We start from the raw sequence: 19400 nt of genomic DNA on the forward strand, positions 1-19400 counted from the left end.
GAGTGACAACGCAGGGCTGGCTCGCAGGAGTCCTGCATCCCTGGAAGCTACCCAGAAGAGTGCTTCACCATTTAAGTTCACACAGTGAAATAATACAATTCAAGTGACAATTAAAATGCAAAGAACATCGTGTCATGTTGGCTGGACACAGGGGCTTGGAGCAACCTGCTCTAGTGGAAGGTGTCCCTGCCCGTGGCAGGAGGTTGGAACTGGATGAGCTTTAATGTCCTTTCCAACCCAAACCAGGCTGGGGTTCTGTGATTCTATGTGCTGTCAAGAATAGATCAGAAAATGTCTCCTATTCCTTCACAAATCCCATACTTCATTTCCACTCCCACCCCAAAACCCCATGCAGCAAAGCATCCTGTCCTTTAAAATGTCTGTATTTAACACAGCAAATAACTCACCCTCTTCGGTGATGATCTCTAGGGTAGGTTCTTCAAAGGTCCAGATCCCAGAAAAAGCAATGAAGAAGTTAAAAGAAAACCCCACAGATATGCCAATCAAATAAGGAAAACCTAAAAAGGCCACTAGCATTTCATACCCAATCCAAACAACAGAGGAGGAGGAGACGTACTCACACATTAAAAACCTTGAGAAGAGCCTTGCGTTGGACTAAAGCCTCCTGTGCTCAGCACAGCATCATACAGTTGTGTCTACACTAATATGCTTTGCAGATTTAGGAGTAAAGCTGGACTCTAATGTGCACTACACTCCAAAGGTCATTAGGAAAACAGCACAGACACCTGCAGTTAACTAAAATAAATCAGTGGAATTATTCACATACAAAACGTTACAGAAACATGCATTTGGGAGGAAAGAGGTACTTAAATTAATCCTTTCCAAACGAACAGATGCAATAAAAATGGAATTAACACCTGTGCAGATAAAATACTTCTGCTCCCTTACACAGTGATGCATGGATTGCATTTTCAGTTGTTCCCAGTAAGATTCCCAATGGCTCTGAACACATGACGCCACCTCTGTAATGATGCAAAGAAGTGCAGGTTACACGAGGCTTTACTTCTTGGTCTTTGGTTTGTAGATCATCTTCCCTCTTAATAACAAACAGGATTCAGGAACCTTCTGACCTGCAGGAGATTGGTTGGTTCCAACTTCTTATCAAATATGTACATTCAAAGTAAAGAGAAGGTTGGACCAGATGATCCTTGAGGTCCCTTCCAACTTGGTATCCTATGAGGCTATGATGCTATGAATTCTTTAAGGGGGCAAAAGTAATATCATGACAGTGTGTTCAAAAGGAACCTCAGTGGCAATGAGAAGAAAGAGATGGAAAGAGAAGTGGCTCAGAAACTGTGCTCAACAGACCAGGGAGGGTAAAAGGGCTGTGAGGACCTGGTGAGTGAGTAACAGCAGTTCACATCTAAACAAACAAGTTATTTTAATAGCTCTGCAACTTGAGCATTCAAATGAATATCATTCTGTCCCAGATAATAGCAACATCTAAAGATCAATGCAATAATGGGCTTTTATACCATTTTTAGGCTTTGGGTCCCTAAACATTTTATATGTCAACAAGGAATATCTTTGTTTTCTGTGTTATTTTGTTTTTATTTGGTAGGAATGTCAGTCAGTTCCAGTTCTTCACCTTTTGGAAGACAGGTTTATGCTAAGAACCATCCTGCGGATTTTCTCTTCGTTCTTTATAATATTAGCTCTTACAGCACAGATCTTGTCTTGCTGGTCTTTAATCAACTGGTCCAGTTCAGCCAGATCAGCTTTTAATGGTTCAACAGCACTGTCCGTGATGCTGAAAGAGACACAAAGAGCATAACGTGGGTGGAAACGTGTTAACTCAAGTTACTTAAGCCTCCGAGAAAGTACATAGGTTACCTGAAAGTCTGCAAAGTAGTTAAGTTGTGCCCACCCTTCCTGAAAGAAAGTTTAGAGCAAGAAGCACAAAGGCAAAGCTAATAAGAAGATTGTTCAAGAGAGATCACCTGCAACTAAACACTAAACAGCCCTTTCCTGGCTAATGCAGCTCTCCTGCTAAGGCTCTTTGTCATTATTTCACCCCAGTCTAGGCAGACATCAAGCCCTTCTTCAAGCACAAGGGGGTTGGACTAGATGATCCTTAAAGGTCCCTTCCAACCCAAGCCAGACCATTCCATGATTTTAAGGACACACAGGTTTTACATGATACACATGGTAACATCCATCCCTCTGGGCCTCACACAAGAGCTTCAATGGGAGAAGCATGTGGCAGAGAGGGACAAATGAAACCGCTGTGGAGGTTGCTGGCCTCCTACCAGGTATTTCCAACAGCAAATGAACAAGCCAGCAGCAAGACTCCAATAGCTGCCAGCGGCACCAAGCTGCAGCAGGTAGACATCTGAGAAGAGACAAGAGGGGTCTCTACTACACTCTGGGGTGAGAATGTCTCCAGGAAAGTCATTCCTGAAGTCCTGCAGCCCTGATTCAGCTCTGGGGAACAGCACAAGAGGGACGTGGAGCTGCTGGAGCGAGGCCAGAGGAGGCCCCGGAGCTGCTGCGAGGGCTGGAGCAGCTCTGCTCTGGAGCCAGGCTGAGAGAGCTGGGCTGGGGCAGCTGGAGAAGAGAAGGCTCCTGAAGGAGACACCTTAGAGCAGCTCCAGTGCCTAAAGGGGCTCCAGGAAACCTGAAGAGGGGCTTTGGACAAGGGATGTAGTGACGGGACAAGGGGAATGGCTTGAACCTGCCAGAAGGGAGATTGAGATGAGCTCTTGGGCAGAAGCTCTTCCCTGGGAGGGTGCTGAGGCGCTGGCACAGGGTGCCCAGAGAAGCTGTGGCTGCCCCATCCCTGGCAGTGTTCAAGGCCAGGTTGGACACAGGGGCTTGGAGCAACCTGCTCTGGTGGAAGGTGTCCCTGCCCGTGGCAGGGGGGGGGGACCAGAGGAGCTTTCAGGTCCCTTCAACCCAAACCAGTCTCTGATTCTGTGATTCTATATGAAAACCGACCCATCAGTAGCTGCTGACAAGAGCAGGTAATTCCACACTAACAGGAAACGTAATAAATCCTATGCTAATAAACAAGGACATTGATACATCTTAAGCGAATGGGGCTGTTTGGCTTTACAACTAATGGGCCCACTTCTATAATGTTTTGCTGGTCTTCAAGAATGCTGAACAGGCAGAAAAATGACAGAGCAACCTGGCCTGCTGTCACTCTGAACTACCCAGTCACTTGAGCTCCAGGTAAAGTCCACATCCCAAATTCATTTAGCTTTCCCCTTTTTTCCACCATAGCAGCATAAAGCACTGTTAGAAATCACACTGTTCTCCAACGGGATCTGTCAATTGTCTTTCACAGGAGCAAAGAAAAAGACAAGCATCCAAATCGCAGTATACGTGGAAAGCATTGTCTTCTTCATGTCTCACACTCTGTCATTCTTTACTGAAGGACTGGACATGCCTTAGCACTGCACTGATGTGATAAGGATCCATAGGACACGTCACGAGGTGCAGTGCAAAGGCGAGTGAGTCAATGCCTCAGTTTCTCCAACCCAAAAATAAAGCCAAACACTGTTTCCTTCCTCTTCGCAGCAGTGCTGCATTCTGAGGCCAACCAGAGTTTTAAAGCCTGTCAAAGGTTTGGGATAGAAGGTGCTGTGTAAGTGCAAGGAATTAACATCATTACACTTTATATGTAAAGGAAAGCCTTAGTTCCCACCCCAGGCAGTGGACTAAGCCAGCTGCTGTAAATTCCAACACTTAACACATTGCTACCTACCAAGATAGGACTTAGCAGCTAAGAATGCCACCCATTCCAAAGCACACTCATCTAGGTAACAGCAAATCTAGGCTGCTTGTGAATCACTACTTAGTTCATGGTCAAGATCAGAGGACACACAGCTGGAAAGAACATTCTGGTTTCAAGGAGCATAAAGACAAGTAAGACAGGTAAAGCCAAAGAAACTGTTTTGAGGCTTGACCTCCTTGTTTCTATCATGCACATCACCTTCACTCTCCTGGCTTTCCAGCGCTGGTCTTTTAGCCTTGCACAGCCAACAACTGTTACTAACATCACTGCAGAACACACTGAATCCAATGGCACAGAGAGAGCAGGTTGTGATCTAGGAATCCACTCCTAGTCCTATTCCACATCTACTTAGCTCTTCCTCCATTGCTCCTTTACTTGTGGGGAGCAGCAAACAAATCAAGTCCTCTCCTGTCACACACGTTTGCATCATGAGAAACTGAGCTGAAAAGACTTGAACATTTCAAGTCCAAACCAGAGAAATGACTGATAAGTTTGCTCTGAAAAATGAGTTAAACCCTCCCCCCAAACCCAGAAATCTGTCTCAAGAGATAAATGAACCTTTCCCTGCCCACACTCACCTCTGCTCTTTCTGCAGAGTTTCTGCATGCTGTCTGTTCTCCTGCCGCCACATCTGCAACTCATTCTTCATGGCATCCATGTCTTCTTGGATGTAATCCATGATCCTGCCAAGCGTCAGGGCACTCCGGCACAGAGTCTGAATAGACACCTGAAACTTCTCAATTTCTTTGGCTACCAAGTCTCTCTCTCTCTTCCTGGCTGCTTCTGATACAAAGGGCTTCTCCTAAAAGAAAGGATGAAGAAGGAGGAAAGCATTGAAACTAAAGACAACTAAGAAGAAACAAAGCAATAGTCTAGAAACAGAGGAGCAGAAGGCATGAAATATCCAAGTCAGCACTGCAGAGCACTGCTACAGAACTGTGCAAGAGCATCAGCAACAGGAAAATTGCTTTTCAGACCACAAGCACATAGAAGTAAAATTAGTATTTGATCCCATTCAATGATCTCACTGATGTTCTCATTCTCAACATGATCTTTCCCAAGGCAGTGGGTGTAGGAGGGGAAACCTTCTTTGCATTCAGCCATTGTTTATCACAGAATCCCAGCCTGGTTTGTGTTGGAAGGGACCTTAAAGCTCCTCCAGCTCCAACCCCTGCCACGGGCAGGGACACCTTCCACCAGAGCAGGTTGCTCCAAGCCCCTGTGTCCAACCTGGCCTTGAACACTGCCAGGGATGGGGCAGCCACAGCTTCTCTGGGCACCCTGTGCCAGCGCCTCAGCACCCTCACAGGGAAGAGCTTCTGCCCAAGAGCTCATCTCAAGCTCCCTTCTGGCAGGTTCAAGCCATTCCCCTTGTCCCGTCCCTACATCCCTTGTCCCAAGCCCCTCTCCAGGTTTCCTGGAGCCCCTTTAGGCACTGGAGCTGCTCTAAGGTCTCCTTAAGGAGCCTTCTCTTTCCCAGGCTGAAGAAGCCCAGCTGTTATGGTTTACTTTAACTTACTTCCATATATTAAAAGAGAAATTATTTGCTTTAATGTGGCATCATTAACCAGAAGCTCTCAACAGACATGTAATACTCAACAACCCTTTTGTTATCAATCTACTGCTGCCACTGGCTGCCATTTGCTGTGTAAATCACACATACACCAACCCTTCCCCTGTGCAGTCTATGGGGCAAGGCTGGACTGTCATAGATTCCCAGCCTGGTTTGGGTTGGAAAGGACCTTAAGATCATCCAGTTCCAACCCCCTGCCACGGACAGGGACTCCTCACACTAGACCATGTCACCCAAGGCTCTGTGCAACCTGTCTCCACATCACTCCAGATCATGGTTTAGGCTACTGCACCATCAATGTTCATTGGACCTGGTTGCCACAGTGTTCTGCTGCTACTTGGGAGCTACAGCTGATGCTGAAGGCTACAACCTCCTTCTAGTTCTCTAAATCAGTCCCTTCAAGATGCTTCTCTCCCTCCCTCAACTGTATGCATCTAGATTTCCAGCTCCTAATGCTGGTCCTAAGAACAGCACTTCGTGCTGCACAGCTAAAATAGATGGTGGTTATTCCATGCCTTGTACTTCTGTTAACAGTGGTTGTAAAATCATGCAGGTTGCAGATGTGGTCTCAATAAACTCCACTACTCAAAAATAATCTGGTCTTGTGCACGCTCCCCTCATGTGCAGCCAGCAGAGTCTCTGTGGTCAATCTCCTGAAGCCTCCAGTTTAATAGACCTTAAATACACGTAGTAACAGAGAAAGAGTCTCCTAAAGTGGCAAAGTCACAGCGAGCAAAAGGATGCCATAAAAAGAGCAAAGTGATGCCACGTTACTACCACACTGTAATAAGCTGATTCCAGGAAAGCCTTCCCTGAAAGCAACAATGCCTTTAAAGAACAGACTGCTGGGGTTTTCCCCCCCATCAAGGAAAAACAACCTCATTTTCCTTTCTTCCCAAAAACCCTACAGGTCAAATTCCCAAACCGGGGTGGGTGGGGGGGTGGTTTAAGACACACAAAGCTTTAAGTTTATTTAAAGACATTTCAGTCATTTAATATATGCTGGAAAAGGTCTTTCTCTACCCCCCCAACCACAGGATCAACCAGTTCCTGAGCCCAGTTCCTAGTGGCTATATAAACACAGAGGTGGCAGTGTGCTTCTCCTCGTGCTGGGACACGGAATCCACCACGCTGTCCCCTCCTGCCCTCCTACCCAATTGGCCTGTCTCCCTGTGTGAGCTGTGGGCTGTTTGTTCAGCTGTGTTTGGAGGCAACAGGGACCATTGCCAAACACATTTCAGCAGCCATTGGCTCACTGATGAACTCATATATATATATATATGTATATATATGAAAATACTTCTGAAGATTGGAAGGCTGAGACTTACTCCCGTCTGATGCATGTGTTTTACCACACACACGGTGCATGAAAACTGTGGCACTTGTGAGTATGCTGCAACTTTATAATGTTAGAAGTTGTTTAATTAGGAACCAGGCTGAAGTGACAAATGCTGCTGAACTTGTGACCTTCACTTCCTAAGTGAATTCCTGAATGTGGCTAAACTGTTAAAAATAACACTCCTCTTAATTCCTTCTCACTCGGCCCATACCTCTGTCACAGAAGCAGGTGTTTCATTATACAACATGACATAAAACATGGTATTTAGATACTTTCTGGAGTCGTCCATGTGTTTACTGTCCTTTACAAGGCAAAGATGAAAGTGCTGCTTCAGGACCCATTTCATCCCTCGAGAACTGGTGAGCACCCCTGTTCTGAGCCCAGCTGCTTCTCCCCAGGTCTCCTCCTTGGCCAGCCTCTGATCATGATGGCAAATGGTGTTCCCATCAGCACTGTCTCCCTGTTGATCTTGCAGAGAAGAGGGGTTTTGCCCTAGTGCCCTTGAAGGCACACATCACAGGACAGGGTCCTGCACACCAGCCATTTACTGGGTCTCAGCACACACCTCACAGTTTCTCTCTGGAAATACTCTTTCATCCCACCACCTTGCTGCAGTTAGTAAAGCTGTATGAACAGATCCATAGAATCCCAGAGCGGTTTGGGTTGAAGGGATCTTAAAGCTCCTCCAGTTCCAACCCCCTGCCACGGGCAGGGACACCTCCCACTAGAGCAGGTTGCTCCAAGCCCCTGTGTCCAACCTGCCCTTGAACACTGCCAGGGATGGGGCAGCCACAGCTTCTCTGGGCACCCTGTGCCAGCGCCTCAGCACCCTCACAGGGAAGAGCTTCTGCCCCAGAGCTCATCTCAATCTCCCCTCTGGCAGGCTCAAGCCATTCCCCTTGTCCTGTCCCTACAGGCCCTTGTCCAAAGCCAAATACTATTCAGACTTAAACAGGCACAACAACAGAGTCATAGAACCATCATCACAGAGTGGTTTGGGTTGGAAAGGACCTTAAGCTCCTCCAGTTCCAACCCCCTGCCATGGGCAGGGACACCTCACACTAGACATCATATTGCCCAAGGAAGAATAGTCTTGTTAAAACCCCCTGTGTCTTTCAAACACATACGATATGATCTCAAAGTAAGAACATGCAAGAGGCTTTTAGTGTATCTCTCTAAAGGAGAAGTACTTCAACCTCAAGCTCCCAAGACAAATTGCCTTGTACCTGGAGGATGCAGCAGCTCAAATGGATGGTGGTTGTCCCTCGCCATCAATTCTTCCTTTCACTTCACTAACACTTGCACTACACCAGGATGCCAAGATACAGAAAGCTGAGCTCAGGAGAGAGAATGATCCCCATGAAGCACTAAAGCATTGCCAGCTACTGATGATTACAAGTACCTAAGTGGGGAGGCGGGGGGCATTCTGTGTGCTTTCAGTTTCACACTTCCAGTGATGGGTTAACATCTACGTGGGACACTCTTATAAGACTTAATGGCAGATGGTTTATTACAACAGGCAACGTGGGTGGTAGGAGTCCTGAATGCCACCTTTGCTCCTTTTGTACAAACATGTAACAGGATATATTCAGTCTTAAGGAAAAAAAAAGGCCAGCATCAGAATTGTTCCAGCCTAGTTAATGAGGCCATACACCTCACTGCACTCTCCTTTCACAAAAGCCCAAGAATCAATAAATTATCCCTATATAAAAGAGTCTATCACTTCTGCAGGCCCAACACGCTTCCTTCCCTCCGTGTTTTTCATAAGGCACCAAGATAAATGTTTATTTTGGATTCCTGGGAAAAAGTCTGCCTTTCCCATTACCTCAATGTGAACAGAACACAACGTGGACTCAGAGGCAGGGACCTAAGCAATGAAAAAGCAGGAATTTTCTTTTTCATCACTAAAGGGGCAGTTATCAACAGGGCTCCAGAAACCACCAGAATTTACTTGGGTTGAATTCACCCTGCCTAAAGCAATTGATGTAACTATTGCAGTGTGCACAGCTCCTAAACATGGATCATTCACAGGCCAGACATCATAGAGACATCATGTCTGATATCATAGAAACATCGAAACATCATGTCTGATATCATAGAAGTATCATGTCTGATAGCTGGGCTTTTGAGGGCATCTGAAGTGTCTGCCCATCTACTAAGCTAAAGGAGTCATGATTTTTTCTCCCCCCTGTTTAAGAACTATACATGTTTGAAGCAGTATTTGCTTACTTTGACAGAGCTTCTCCTTTGCTTCCATTTTTAATTAACAGCTTTTCAATATGAATAAGATTAGAACAACCATCCACGAAGCACTTAAGAGTTTCTCCAGCCCCTTTTAAGTATCCTATTATGTCCCACTATGAAAACAGACCCAAGTAATCATAGTTTTATTGAGCTGTACCATTTCCCCCCTACCTCTTTCTACAAGACAGCGCAGAAACTTCATTTTGGACAAGTCATTTTGATCCATTCAATGTAAAACCAACAAGGTGGGGTGGGTTTTATTGTACAACCTATTTTTTGATCATAAAGGGTGTTTTCTTTTCCTGGTTTTTACAGAGTCTGCATTTTAAGCAGGTTGTAACTATCCACAAGGGATCACCATAAGAAACTCTTTCACAGAAACACAGGGAAACCAGTAAATGTTAAATCATTTCAAATGAACAGGATGCTTTTCTGCTTATGCCAGGTACCGAGTTCAGTAACAGGCCAAGGAATTGGGGACACAATGTTCTTTACCGTTACATTTACCAGAGTTCATCTGACCTGCTTCTGAGTTCGAAGGCACCAGAAGCAAATAAAAGGAGAGCTCCTTAAAGAGGGCTTGTTTTTCTTGGGTTTTTAGGGACAACATTCCCCCCGTTTCACATTTGATACCTCCAAAAAGAGCTGGACTTTTCACACGGACATAAACACCCCACCTCAGCCCCCAGAGCGAGTCTGCTTTACTTCACATGCAGTAAGTGTTGGGGAGAAGTCAGTTCATAAAACCTCGTGTATTTGGTGAGGTTTTCAGCACACTAAGCAGAATCCTACAGGTCTGACCACACACATGCCAAGAGACAACAATAGTAGATAGTATTAATTCAGTACCAATGGGTGCCAGACCTGCCTGGCTGTCTGCTCACATTGCTTCCGCTCTGCCTCCACAACCTCCTTGCTCTTGAAAAAGCAGCCTCTTTCCTCTTTAAAACAACCTGCAACAAATCTGTTCCTTGTGTTAAACAACAGCTCTCACACCAGTCTGTGCCCCAGCCAAAATCACTACTAAGCTTCTTGAAATACATGAAAGTCACCTGTAGTGTATCCTACACCACACTGCTGCTGCGTCCTCTCCAAGGGGTGGAAATCACTGTCTCACTGCACTTCATAGAGCCTTTCAGTTTAACACATCCATCTGCTGTCTCACAGTGTATTTGTGCTGTACCCACAGGACAGAACATTTTGGGTGCAAAGGCCACAGCAAAGGAGCCACGATACCAGGAATATCCCAAGAGTGACAAAAATCCCATTCCTGTGTTCACAGCTTGTAACACTATTGCTTCTGGATCACAGGGGGTTTAATGAGAGTTGGTGGGACACTTAAGCATTAAATAATAATGCCCCATCCCTGGCAGTGTTCAAGGGCAGGTTGGACACAGGGGCTTGGAGCAACCTGCTCTAGTGGAAGGTGTCCCTGCCCGTGGCAGGGGTTGGAAGTGGAGGAGCTTTAAGGTCCCTTCCCACCCAAACCAGGCTGGGATTCCATGACCCAGGAATACATCTGGTTAACATGACACGTTACTAATTGCATTGACTGGAGGGGACACCCAATGGCATGCAGCTGATGGAGTCATGTAAAAACCAATGACCTGAAGATCTTTAAACAAACAGAATCAGCAGTGATTGTATTTTTCTAAGTGTAGAAGTGCATACCTAATTTATCATATTTGTAACTAAAGTTAATATTATCCAGGTGCTAAGCTTTTTAATAGCACTTGTTCCTCACAGAAACCTCAAAGCTGCTGCTTTGCTGAAGCCTGTGAACTGTATTTGGTAGTGCAAAGATGGGAATTCTGTGATCCCACTCGCTTCAACTATTTAATAACCTGCCTACATTTTCCACACATGAAATAAATGAAGTGGAATACAAAATGTAACATCTGTTTCTTTCTCTGTTTAACATTAGAGGGCTAGATTCTAAACAAATACATTTAGGAAGTCTTTTTAGGAATTTGTTAGGCTGAACACAGCTAATCAAGGCACCAGAATCTTGTGTATTTCCAGAATGACCCCTTTGTTTGACCTGAAAATTGTGTATATTATTTTAAGTTCCTGCACATGCAAAACCTCGATGATGAAAGTCTCAGGCTTCTTCTCTTTGCTCTTCCTTTGCTTTATTAAACCTTCTTAAAAAGCAAAAGCATGTTGGGGAAATGCAGCACAGAAAAAGGTTGCAGAGGAATGCTTTTAACACAAAGAAGTGCTCCTCAGCCATCAGCAGTTACCTCTGTGAAACAGCCCCAAGAATTCAGTGGTATTATAAGTATGAATTCACCCATGTCACTTAATTTCTAGTTGATTAATAAGATGTCAGGTTAATTGGTATTAGTCTAGTTATTAATCTACTTTGTAGAATCATAGACTTGTGGAATGGTCAGGGTTGGGAAGGACTTTAAGATCATCTATATCAGATTAATCTACTTGATTAACAATGATAGCAGATCCATTGATCATGGGTTTTGCTGAATATTGCACTTAAAAAAGTATTAGCAGAAAGCTGCAGGACATCTTTTTTCTCCCTTCATTTTCCCAACTGGCAGAAGAACGAGGCTTTAAAGCCTAATGAATGTAACTGGGAAAAGATGTCATTATTTTGTAGTTATTGAATAGTTGAAGCCAATGAGGGAGGATGAACATTCTTCCTGACAGGCACAAGGATCACCCATCATTTCACCAGACCTCATGTCCCACAGCAAGTAGTTCTTTCAGCTTTTCACTGGATTTAAGGTTACCTTACTCCAAACTACAGAAGTACACTTCTAGTTCCCTCTCCAGTGCATAATACGTGTTGGAATTCAGTTGCATACTGATGGCTAAGATATTTCTCCTGGAGAGTTTGATGGAAAACAAATTAAATAGAAGAGCTGACAGTCTGGGGAGAAATGGTCAAATCCCAGACTGATTCTGCCTCCCAGCAGACTGCAGAGCAAGACCTGGCACAAACCCTATGGCCATTTGAACACATCACACTGGACAGAGTTCATTGACCCGTTCCTGCAGTCCCATCACCATAACAGGACGTGGTTCCACTTGCCTGCATAGACCACTTGGCAGGAATAAAGCACTTGAAACTCTTCCTTCTCTTTAATTACTTTTGCTGCCTTTCTCCAGAGAGATTCCAGAGAACAATTCCTCCCAAAATTGCTCCTCTGCAGTCCTGCAACATAAAAAGTCTTGCCTCTGCCTTCCTTGTGATGTTAGGAAAATCCCTCACAGAGGGAGACATGCTCATGGTGCCAGGGTAACAGGAGCATGCCAGACCCCCACCTGCTACCCTCTGCAGAGCGACTCTGTGAAACATTCCCAGAGGCAATGCCATGTTAGAAATACAGACCAGCCCTGAGGACAAGGACTTGGGGTATTGGGTGAGAAGAAGCTCCTCAGGACCCAGCTTCAGTGTGTGCTTGAACCCAGACCCCCCCCATGTGCTGGGTGCACCCCCAGAGCGTGAGCAGCAGCTCAGGGAGGGCATCCTGCCCCTCTGCTGTGCTCTGGGGAGACCTTAGGGCAGCTCCAGTGCCTAAAGGGGCTCCAGGAAACCTGGAGAGGGGCTTTGGACAAGGGATGTAGGGACAGGACAAGGGGAATGGCTTGAACCTGCCAGAGGGGAGATTGAGATGAGCTCCGAGGCAGAAGCTCTTCCCTGTGAGGGTGCTGAGGCGCTGGCACAGGGTGCCCAGAGAAGCTGTGGCTGCCCCATCCCTGGCAGTGTTCAAGGCCAGCTTGGACACAGGGGCTTGGAGCAACCTGCTCTAGTGGAAGGTGTCCCTGCCCGTGGCAGGGGTTGGAACTGGATGAGCTTTAAGCTCCTTTCCAACACAAACCACTCTGGGATTCTATGATTTTACTTTTACTGTCTCTCAAATCACAGTGTTTGTCCTCTAAAATAAACTCCCAGGATTCAGTAAAGTCTCCAGCTCATCTTTCCTTGAACTACATCTGCCGTGTCCCAGCCACCAACTCAGCACAGTTTTAATCATCTTTCCCTTTGATATTTTTCCTCTGTTGTCAGGAAAACTACACTTCTCCTCTCTGGATCTCAACAACTTCAACAACATCATTTGAAAGCAGTAGCAGTAAAGAAACCTCCTGCAGTAGCAGCCAGCTGCTTGCATGTGAGATCAGATGATATTCCAGGAGCTCAGCACTGTATGCAAGTCCTCACGTGATGGACTAGGAAGTCAGCACGTTTATTTTCCACCGTTAGTTCAGCTCAGCTAACACAGACCAGGGCTTCAAAAGATGCAACAAAAGACAAACAAGGACTGAATGAATGTTTTAGAGGCTGAACACAGGCAACAGGCCTGAATGGTTATTGTAGGAGGGCACAATTGTCCCCGTGCATTTAAAACCAGACAAACCAAGGGGTTAAAAGGGAATTGTTTTAGTTAGTTATTCAGAAAACCCCCAGAAAATGTAGCACAACCACCAGAGGAAGCTTCCTGAGGATGAAATCCATGCGATTCTGTTGTCCCTTTTCATGTCCAGCTGACAGGCCACAATACCAAACAGCACAGCCTACAGCACGACTATGCACTGGCAGAAGACATTAGCAGATGAAGTCCTCATGCTGTCCCCAAACTTAGCCAAGGGACTGATGATTCAACAGCACCACCTAGTTATAAAACCAGGAACAACTGTTCTTGAGAGTGCCAGCTCAACATCATGAACTTCAGGGCTACTGCATAAACAGAGCAATATCAACTATCAGACCTTCTCTTCTCTAGACAGCTACAGAAAGACAGAACTTACTCAAGCAGGCAAAGTTTCACATCATATATATTCATTAGAAATAGGCAATGGCGTTGCATGATCAGTACAAAGACACTACAAGCTGCACATCTGTAACAAATGGGTTGTGAGTCACAAAGCTGGATAAAGCTGCATCTATTCATAATGGACTATAAGCAGGAAACTAAAGGTGTTTTCCTATTTGAAGGAGGATTCATTTTCTTCATCAACCTCAGCCCTTGAAAGGAATTCTCTTCCAAACAAGCAGGCTTGGATCTCAGACAGTCCCAAACTTTAGAGAGGAAGATAAACCCCAAAGAGTCTGATCTGCCAAACCAACTTAGAATCATGGAATCAACCAGGCTGGAAAAGACCTTTAAGCTCATCCAGTCCAACCATTCCCAGCACTGCCAAGGCCACCACTAACCCATGGCACTGATTTGAGGTGCAGCCTCACAGTGCCCAGCACAGGGGGATGAGCACTGCCCTGGCCCTGCTGCCACACTGGTGCTGATACACCTTTCTCAACTTGCTGGGGAAGAAACGCAAAGGCTGGTCTGTATGGAAGCATAACCCATACCAGGAAAGCACACGGGAGCATCTCTATTTCAGAGGATTGTTGATTTTACCCTCCCCAAATTCCAATCCTAAAAGTTAACACTTGTGTCACTTTTGCTGCAGATTGTAGAGGTGATGAGAAAGTCATGTAAGTACTATATAAGACCAGGTTTTTAACACAGTCTGCTGTCTACCATGGTTTTAGTCCTCACGGACAGTTTTTTACTGCTCTACACTTTGCTCATCACCTATTAGAGTATCATTACTCACTGCCAAATTACTACAGTTCAGAAAGCCAAAAGAGGCAGTCAAGTGGTCAAGGCTATTTGAAAGGGCTTGATGCTCAGTGAAAAGCTGGTATCTTGAGGTCTGAGTTGCAGCATGCCAAACTATAGATCATGCCTGAAACAAACACAGGTAGAACAATCTAGAATACTGAATGAACCTTAGCAAAACAAGATGATGTGATTGGAACTGAACATTTAAGAGCTCATGGAAAGCACTCACCTTTCCAACACGTTATGTACCTGTCCATTTTTAGAGCAGAACTCTGCAGTCCATTCCTCAGTGCCTCCTCACCAGCACATCAAACTAGTTTAGTGATTTAGAAACTTTCCAAAGGGTCAGTGGATCAGAGAAGCCCATTAAATTGCTCAGCCTTTAGCTGCTTCTTGTAACATGAGCTTTACAAGGTTGGAAAAACCAAGAGGTCTCCACTTGGAACAGGAAGACACTTAAATCAGGTGGCTCTACCTTTTGCTTTTGGTTTGTGATCACTGCTAGACCCTTTCTAAGTGATCAAAACAACAAGAACAACCAACAAGAAAAAAAAACAGCAAAACCAAAAACTACCTTCCCTTTTCCAGCTACTGACTGTGGAACAACTCACATCAAATCACTTCATATCATAATCTATCGTAAAATTATCATATCACTACCATAATCCAACCACATTCAGACACCTGAATGCTGGGGTATACTAGGGCAACATTTGGTGAAATTAAAATGCTTTATATGGTTAATTGCACCAGAAATGCCTTTTATTAAAAACAACCCAATGACGGTGATTGCTGAGCACCAGGACACTGCTCTTCAAATGCCTAGAGGGCAAGTAGGATTGAAACACTAATATTGCAGCTGCACAAATGCACAGTGTGTCCTACTCTATTTAGACTGAAATCAGCAGATTTTGCGGAGGGAAACAAAAGAATGGGCTAAAAAAACCTCCCTGAGAACCTGTCCTGAAATCCTGGAATAAAAACCAAACCACAGAAATTAAAGGTGAGAAAGAGAGAGCACTACACAGAGGAGGTGACATCTGACAGGCTGATGGAGAACTAAAAGCATCGAGGAGGAAAGGTTACCCCTAAATGGGGGAAAATACTACATCTGAGGCAGAGAAAAAGGTCACAATCACAGTATTTAATATTCACAGTTCTAGAAAGGCCATTACCATCTTACCCTCTCTGTTGTCTTTGAGGATTTCTGTGATGCCTCATAATCTTTCTTTGTTTCTAGGAGTCTTTTTACAAGCCCACCTGTGGAAAAACCAGTACACTTCTTAGCATTGGTTGGCACTGAAGTGTTGTTTGAAACATTCAGACAATCAAATCAAACTCAACTGCTCAATGATTTTTGTTAATGTTTATTTCCAGCAACAGAACAGCATTCCATGATGTATTTTAATTCCTGAGCTCCAAGGTATTTCTTGTTTGGTCTATTTTCTCCAGTGTCCTCTAAATTGAACTGTAGCATCACTATCATTTACTGAATGACTCTTGGTACGGAACCTGCTCCTTGAGCTGTATGAACACAAAGGCTTTTCCTCTGCACCCCTCTTTTGGAAGAATTCAAGAACTGCACAATAAAAGTTCACAGATATTCCTTTGCAAGGAGATTTTGGATGCAAATAAGCATATTTGCCTCAATCACATCCAGTGTAACCATAATAGAAGCCCCTGAATCAGAGATCTGAAGTCCCAAGTAAGCATAAATGTGAAGAAGTTTTCTAAAAGCTCTTCTGTAACTTGCCTTGAGCAGCCAATGCCATCTCCTCCAGCTGACAAGCTATACCTGACACTGTAAGAAACATTCATTTCTGAGTTGGATGCAGAATTTTTAATCCTGCTGACATTAAAGCTGTATAGAAACTCTGCTGAACATCAGTTGTAAATCCAGCTGTACAAGGAAACAAGACTGGGTTTGATTTGAGTGAATTCCTGGGCGTTTTCTTGCAAGCTCCTACCCTCAGGAGATATTTTGCTGCTTTATTCAGCATTTTAAGTGTTCAGCATTTGTTTGAAACTCATGGGTTTATGATCTGTATCTATATATAAATATGTAAAAGCAAACATACCATGCTTCTGATCCTCAACCAGCTCCGCTTCTGGCTCCTACACATGCAGGAAGACAGCTTTAGTTGGACAAAGTTGGCATTGCTCTAATACACAACTCTACAAAAGTACTCAGCTAGAAGCTACTTAAACAAGGAAGTTACAAACAAAGTATGAAAAAAGGTTCTATGATTTGCAACATGAACAGACCATTTCCATATGTGGCACCTCGGGCAGTGGCAGTGCTGCCTCCACCACAAACTGGTCATCATCATCATCAGAAATCTGCTGGTCTGTGATCACATTTGAGACTGTTTTACCACTACCGCTCCTGAAAGAGACACAATGAAAACGAAAACCTATTAAAATCTGCCCAAAAAGCCTAGTAAGATCCATCCAGAAGAGAAGAGACAGCAGTACCCTCCTTTCTTCCCATAAAATAAAGCAGCAGCAATTAAAAGTACATCAGATTCTGACATTCCCATTCATTGCCCAAAGTAGCCATCCTCCTTTCACAGAAGGACGTATCTTTTCCTTCTAAACATGCTACTTCAGTGACTGGCACCTATCAGAGATCAAATAAGCCATTTTGTCCATAGTTTCAAGTGGCTGTTTCAGCCTTTTTTGAACATGGGATATCCACTGCATGTTTTACAGATCTCTTCCAGTGGCAGAGTAGATGAACATTATAAGGTTGTCTGTTTCTGAGTTCCTAAAGGCAAAAAAGTTGTGGTTTTGAACTTCCAGATAAGACAACCAACCATAGCTTGTAGATAATGCACTGGATTTGCAGAAACAATCAAACAAATAAAATGGACTTGAATTTTCTAGTCTGAAACAATGAGCAGAGAGATGATCTTGGTCTAGAGGAAGGTGTCCCTGCCTGTGGCAGTGGGGGTGGAACTACATGAGCTTTAAGGTTCCTTCCAACCCAACCCACTCCAGGATTCCATGATCCACCCTAAAGCTGTTCATCAGCAGGTGAGACATAGAAGATCTGAGACTAGTGTGGCACAAGAGCTAGAAACATCTGCTCTGCACCCACGTTCCTCAGTCCTTACCTTTCTGGAGGTACGAGCTCAGCGCTTTCTGGACGTTTCACTCTGGGTGGTGCTGGTCTTGCACTGCCAGGACGGGGAATTCGTCTGCAACATCAAAGAGGCTGTTTCATTTACAGTGTAAAAGGCAGCCTGGCACGTCCTCCAAAGGAACAGACACATGAGCTGAGTAAACTAGCCAATGCATAAACCCACTGAACTCATTCCCGGTATACAATCCAGTACCACAGTGCCTGCTGTCCTAGTGGGAGTCTAGGGAAATCTAGGAAACGTGTCTGAAACAAAACCCCCTATGATCTGTGTAAAACCAAGGCTTGGAAGGGACCTTAAAACTCCTCCAGTTCCAACCCCTGCCACGGGCAGGGACACCTTCCACTAGAGCAGGTTGCCCCAAGCCCCACACTGCCAGGGATGGGGCAGCCACAGCTTCTCTGGGCACCCTGTACCAGCACCTCAGCACCCTCACAGGGAAGAGCTGCTGCCTAAGGGCTCATCTCAATCTCCCCTCTGGCAGGTTCAAGCCATTGCCCTTGTCCTGTCCCCACAGGCCCTTGTCCAAAGCCCCTCTCCAGGTTTCATGTAGCCCCCAATACAATTACAACAGCCTTTGCTGAGCAAGGAAAAAGTAAATCAGGAGTTAAAAGGCAAGTTCATCTTATCCATATCACCACAATTAGGAATCACAGTTACGTAATGCACTGTTCTCCTCATTAGACTCTCCACACATCTTTCCTATTTCAATAAGCACATCGAGGCACTTTGTGGATTTAGAAAATAAGTCTGAAATACTTCACAATGTTAAAGTTTTCCTCATAGAAGGAAATGAAAGTGCGTGAAGGGAAACCATACATGGGATAATACTTCTTATTTGGTACCACTAGTAGAAACCTCCTGATCCAAGTTTCCTTGCTGTTTCCAACTGGACTGACTGTATTACCTCCAGGCACATCAGAACTTGATTCAAGGATACGAACATACCTTTGGATGGGCTGAGGTGGAAGGTCAAGAGGTACTTCACCATTTTCTGCAGGCTTCTCAGGAGCCACATCCTCTGCTTCTCCTTCTATTAAACACAACAAACATAAAACTTTGGCTTAGGCAGATCTAAATTGTCTCACGACAGTATTTTGATTCCTATCAGCACTAGACTTGACCGTGTGCTCATGAAATCCAGCATCAAAAATCCCTCTAAGCTTATATAAAGTTCTACACCTTGTGAACTTCCAGGTTTTCCACATCTGAGCATTCACAATTCAAAAGGGACACTGAAAAAAAACCATTTTAAAATATGTCTTGATTCTTTATTTCTTTCTTAATATTGTGAAATTCCCTCATCTATGAAAGTGGCGTCATCTCAATTCTTCCTGAGTTTCATGGTAACATCAACCCAGATTTGAGCAGGGGCTTGGACTGGCTGGCTCCAGCTGGCCGTCCCTTTCAACACCAAGGGTTCTATCCTGCTTCTCTTTTCAAAGAAACTTACCTTGTTTTCAAAGAAACAGCTACCATTTATCAAGGAGGCCACGAGGATGCTCAGGGGCTGGAGTACCCCCTGTATGGAGGCAGGCTGAGAACATTGGGGCTGTTGAGCCTGGAGAAGAGAAGCTGCGTGGAGACCTCAGAGCAGCTTCCATTGTCTGAAGGGGGCTACAAGGATGCTGGAGAGGGACCTTCATCAGGGACTGCAGTGACAGGACAAGGGGTGATGGGTTCAAACTGAACCAGGGGAAGTTCAGGTTGGATCTAAGGCAGAAGCTCTTCCCTGTGAGGGTGCTGAGGCGGCTGC

General features: G+C 44.9%; 1 protein-coding gene across 1 annotated transcript in view; it reads right to left on the minus strand.

Moving 5' to 3' along the window:
* Nucleotides 1-1605: 1605 nt before the first annotated feature.
* Nucleotides 1606-19400, minus strand: part of LOC104410710 (TRAF3-interacting protein 1-like) — a gene marked incomplete at its 5' end in the record, with an annotated part of 23911 nt that continues 6116 nt past the window's right edge. The window contains 7 exons of the mRNA XM_010020960.1: nt 1606-1771; nt 4339-4562; nt 15685-15761; nt 16580-16616; nt 16767-16887; nt 17618-17701; nt 18593-18677. Of these exons, the coding sequence (XP_010019262.1) occupies nt 1606-1771; nt 4339-4562; nt 15685-15761; nt 16580-16616; nt 16767-16887; nt 17618-17701; nt 18593-18677 (794 nt within the window). The remainder of the gene's footprint in view (nt 1772-4338; nt 4563-15684; nt 15762-16579; nt 16617-16766; nt 16888-17617; nt 17702-18592; nt 18678-19400) is intronic.

The sequence above is a fragment of the Nestor notabilis genome, unplaced genomic scaffold (genome assembly GCF_000696875.1).
Source record: "Nestor notabilis isolate BGI_N333 unplaced genomic scaffold, ASM69687v1 scaffold5258, whole genome shotgun sequence".
Lineage (NCBI taxonomy): Eukaryota > Metazoa > Chordata > Aves > Psittaciformes > Psittacidae > Nestor > Nestor notabilis.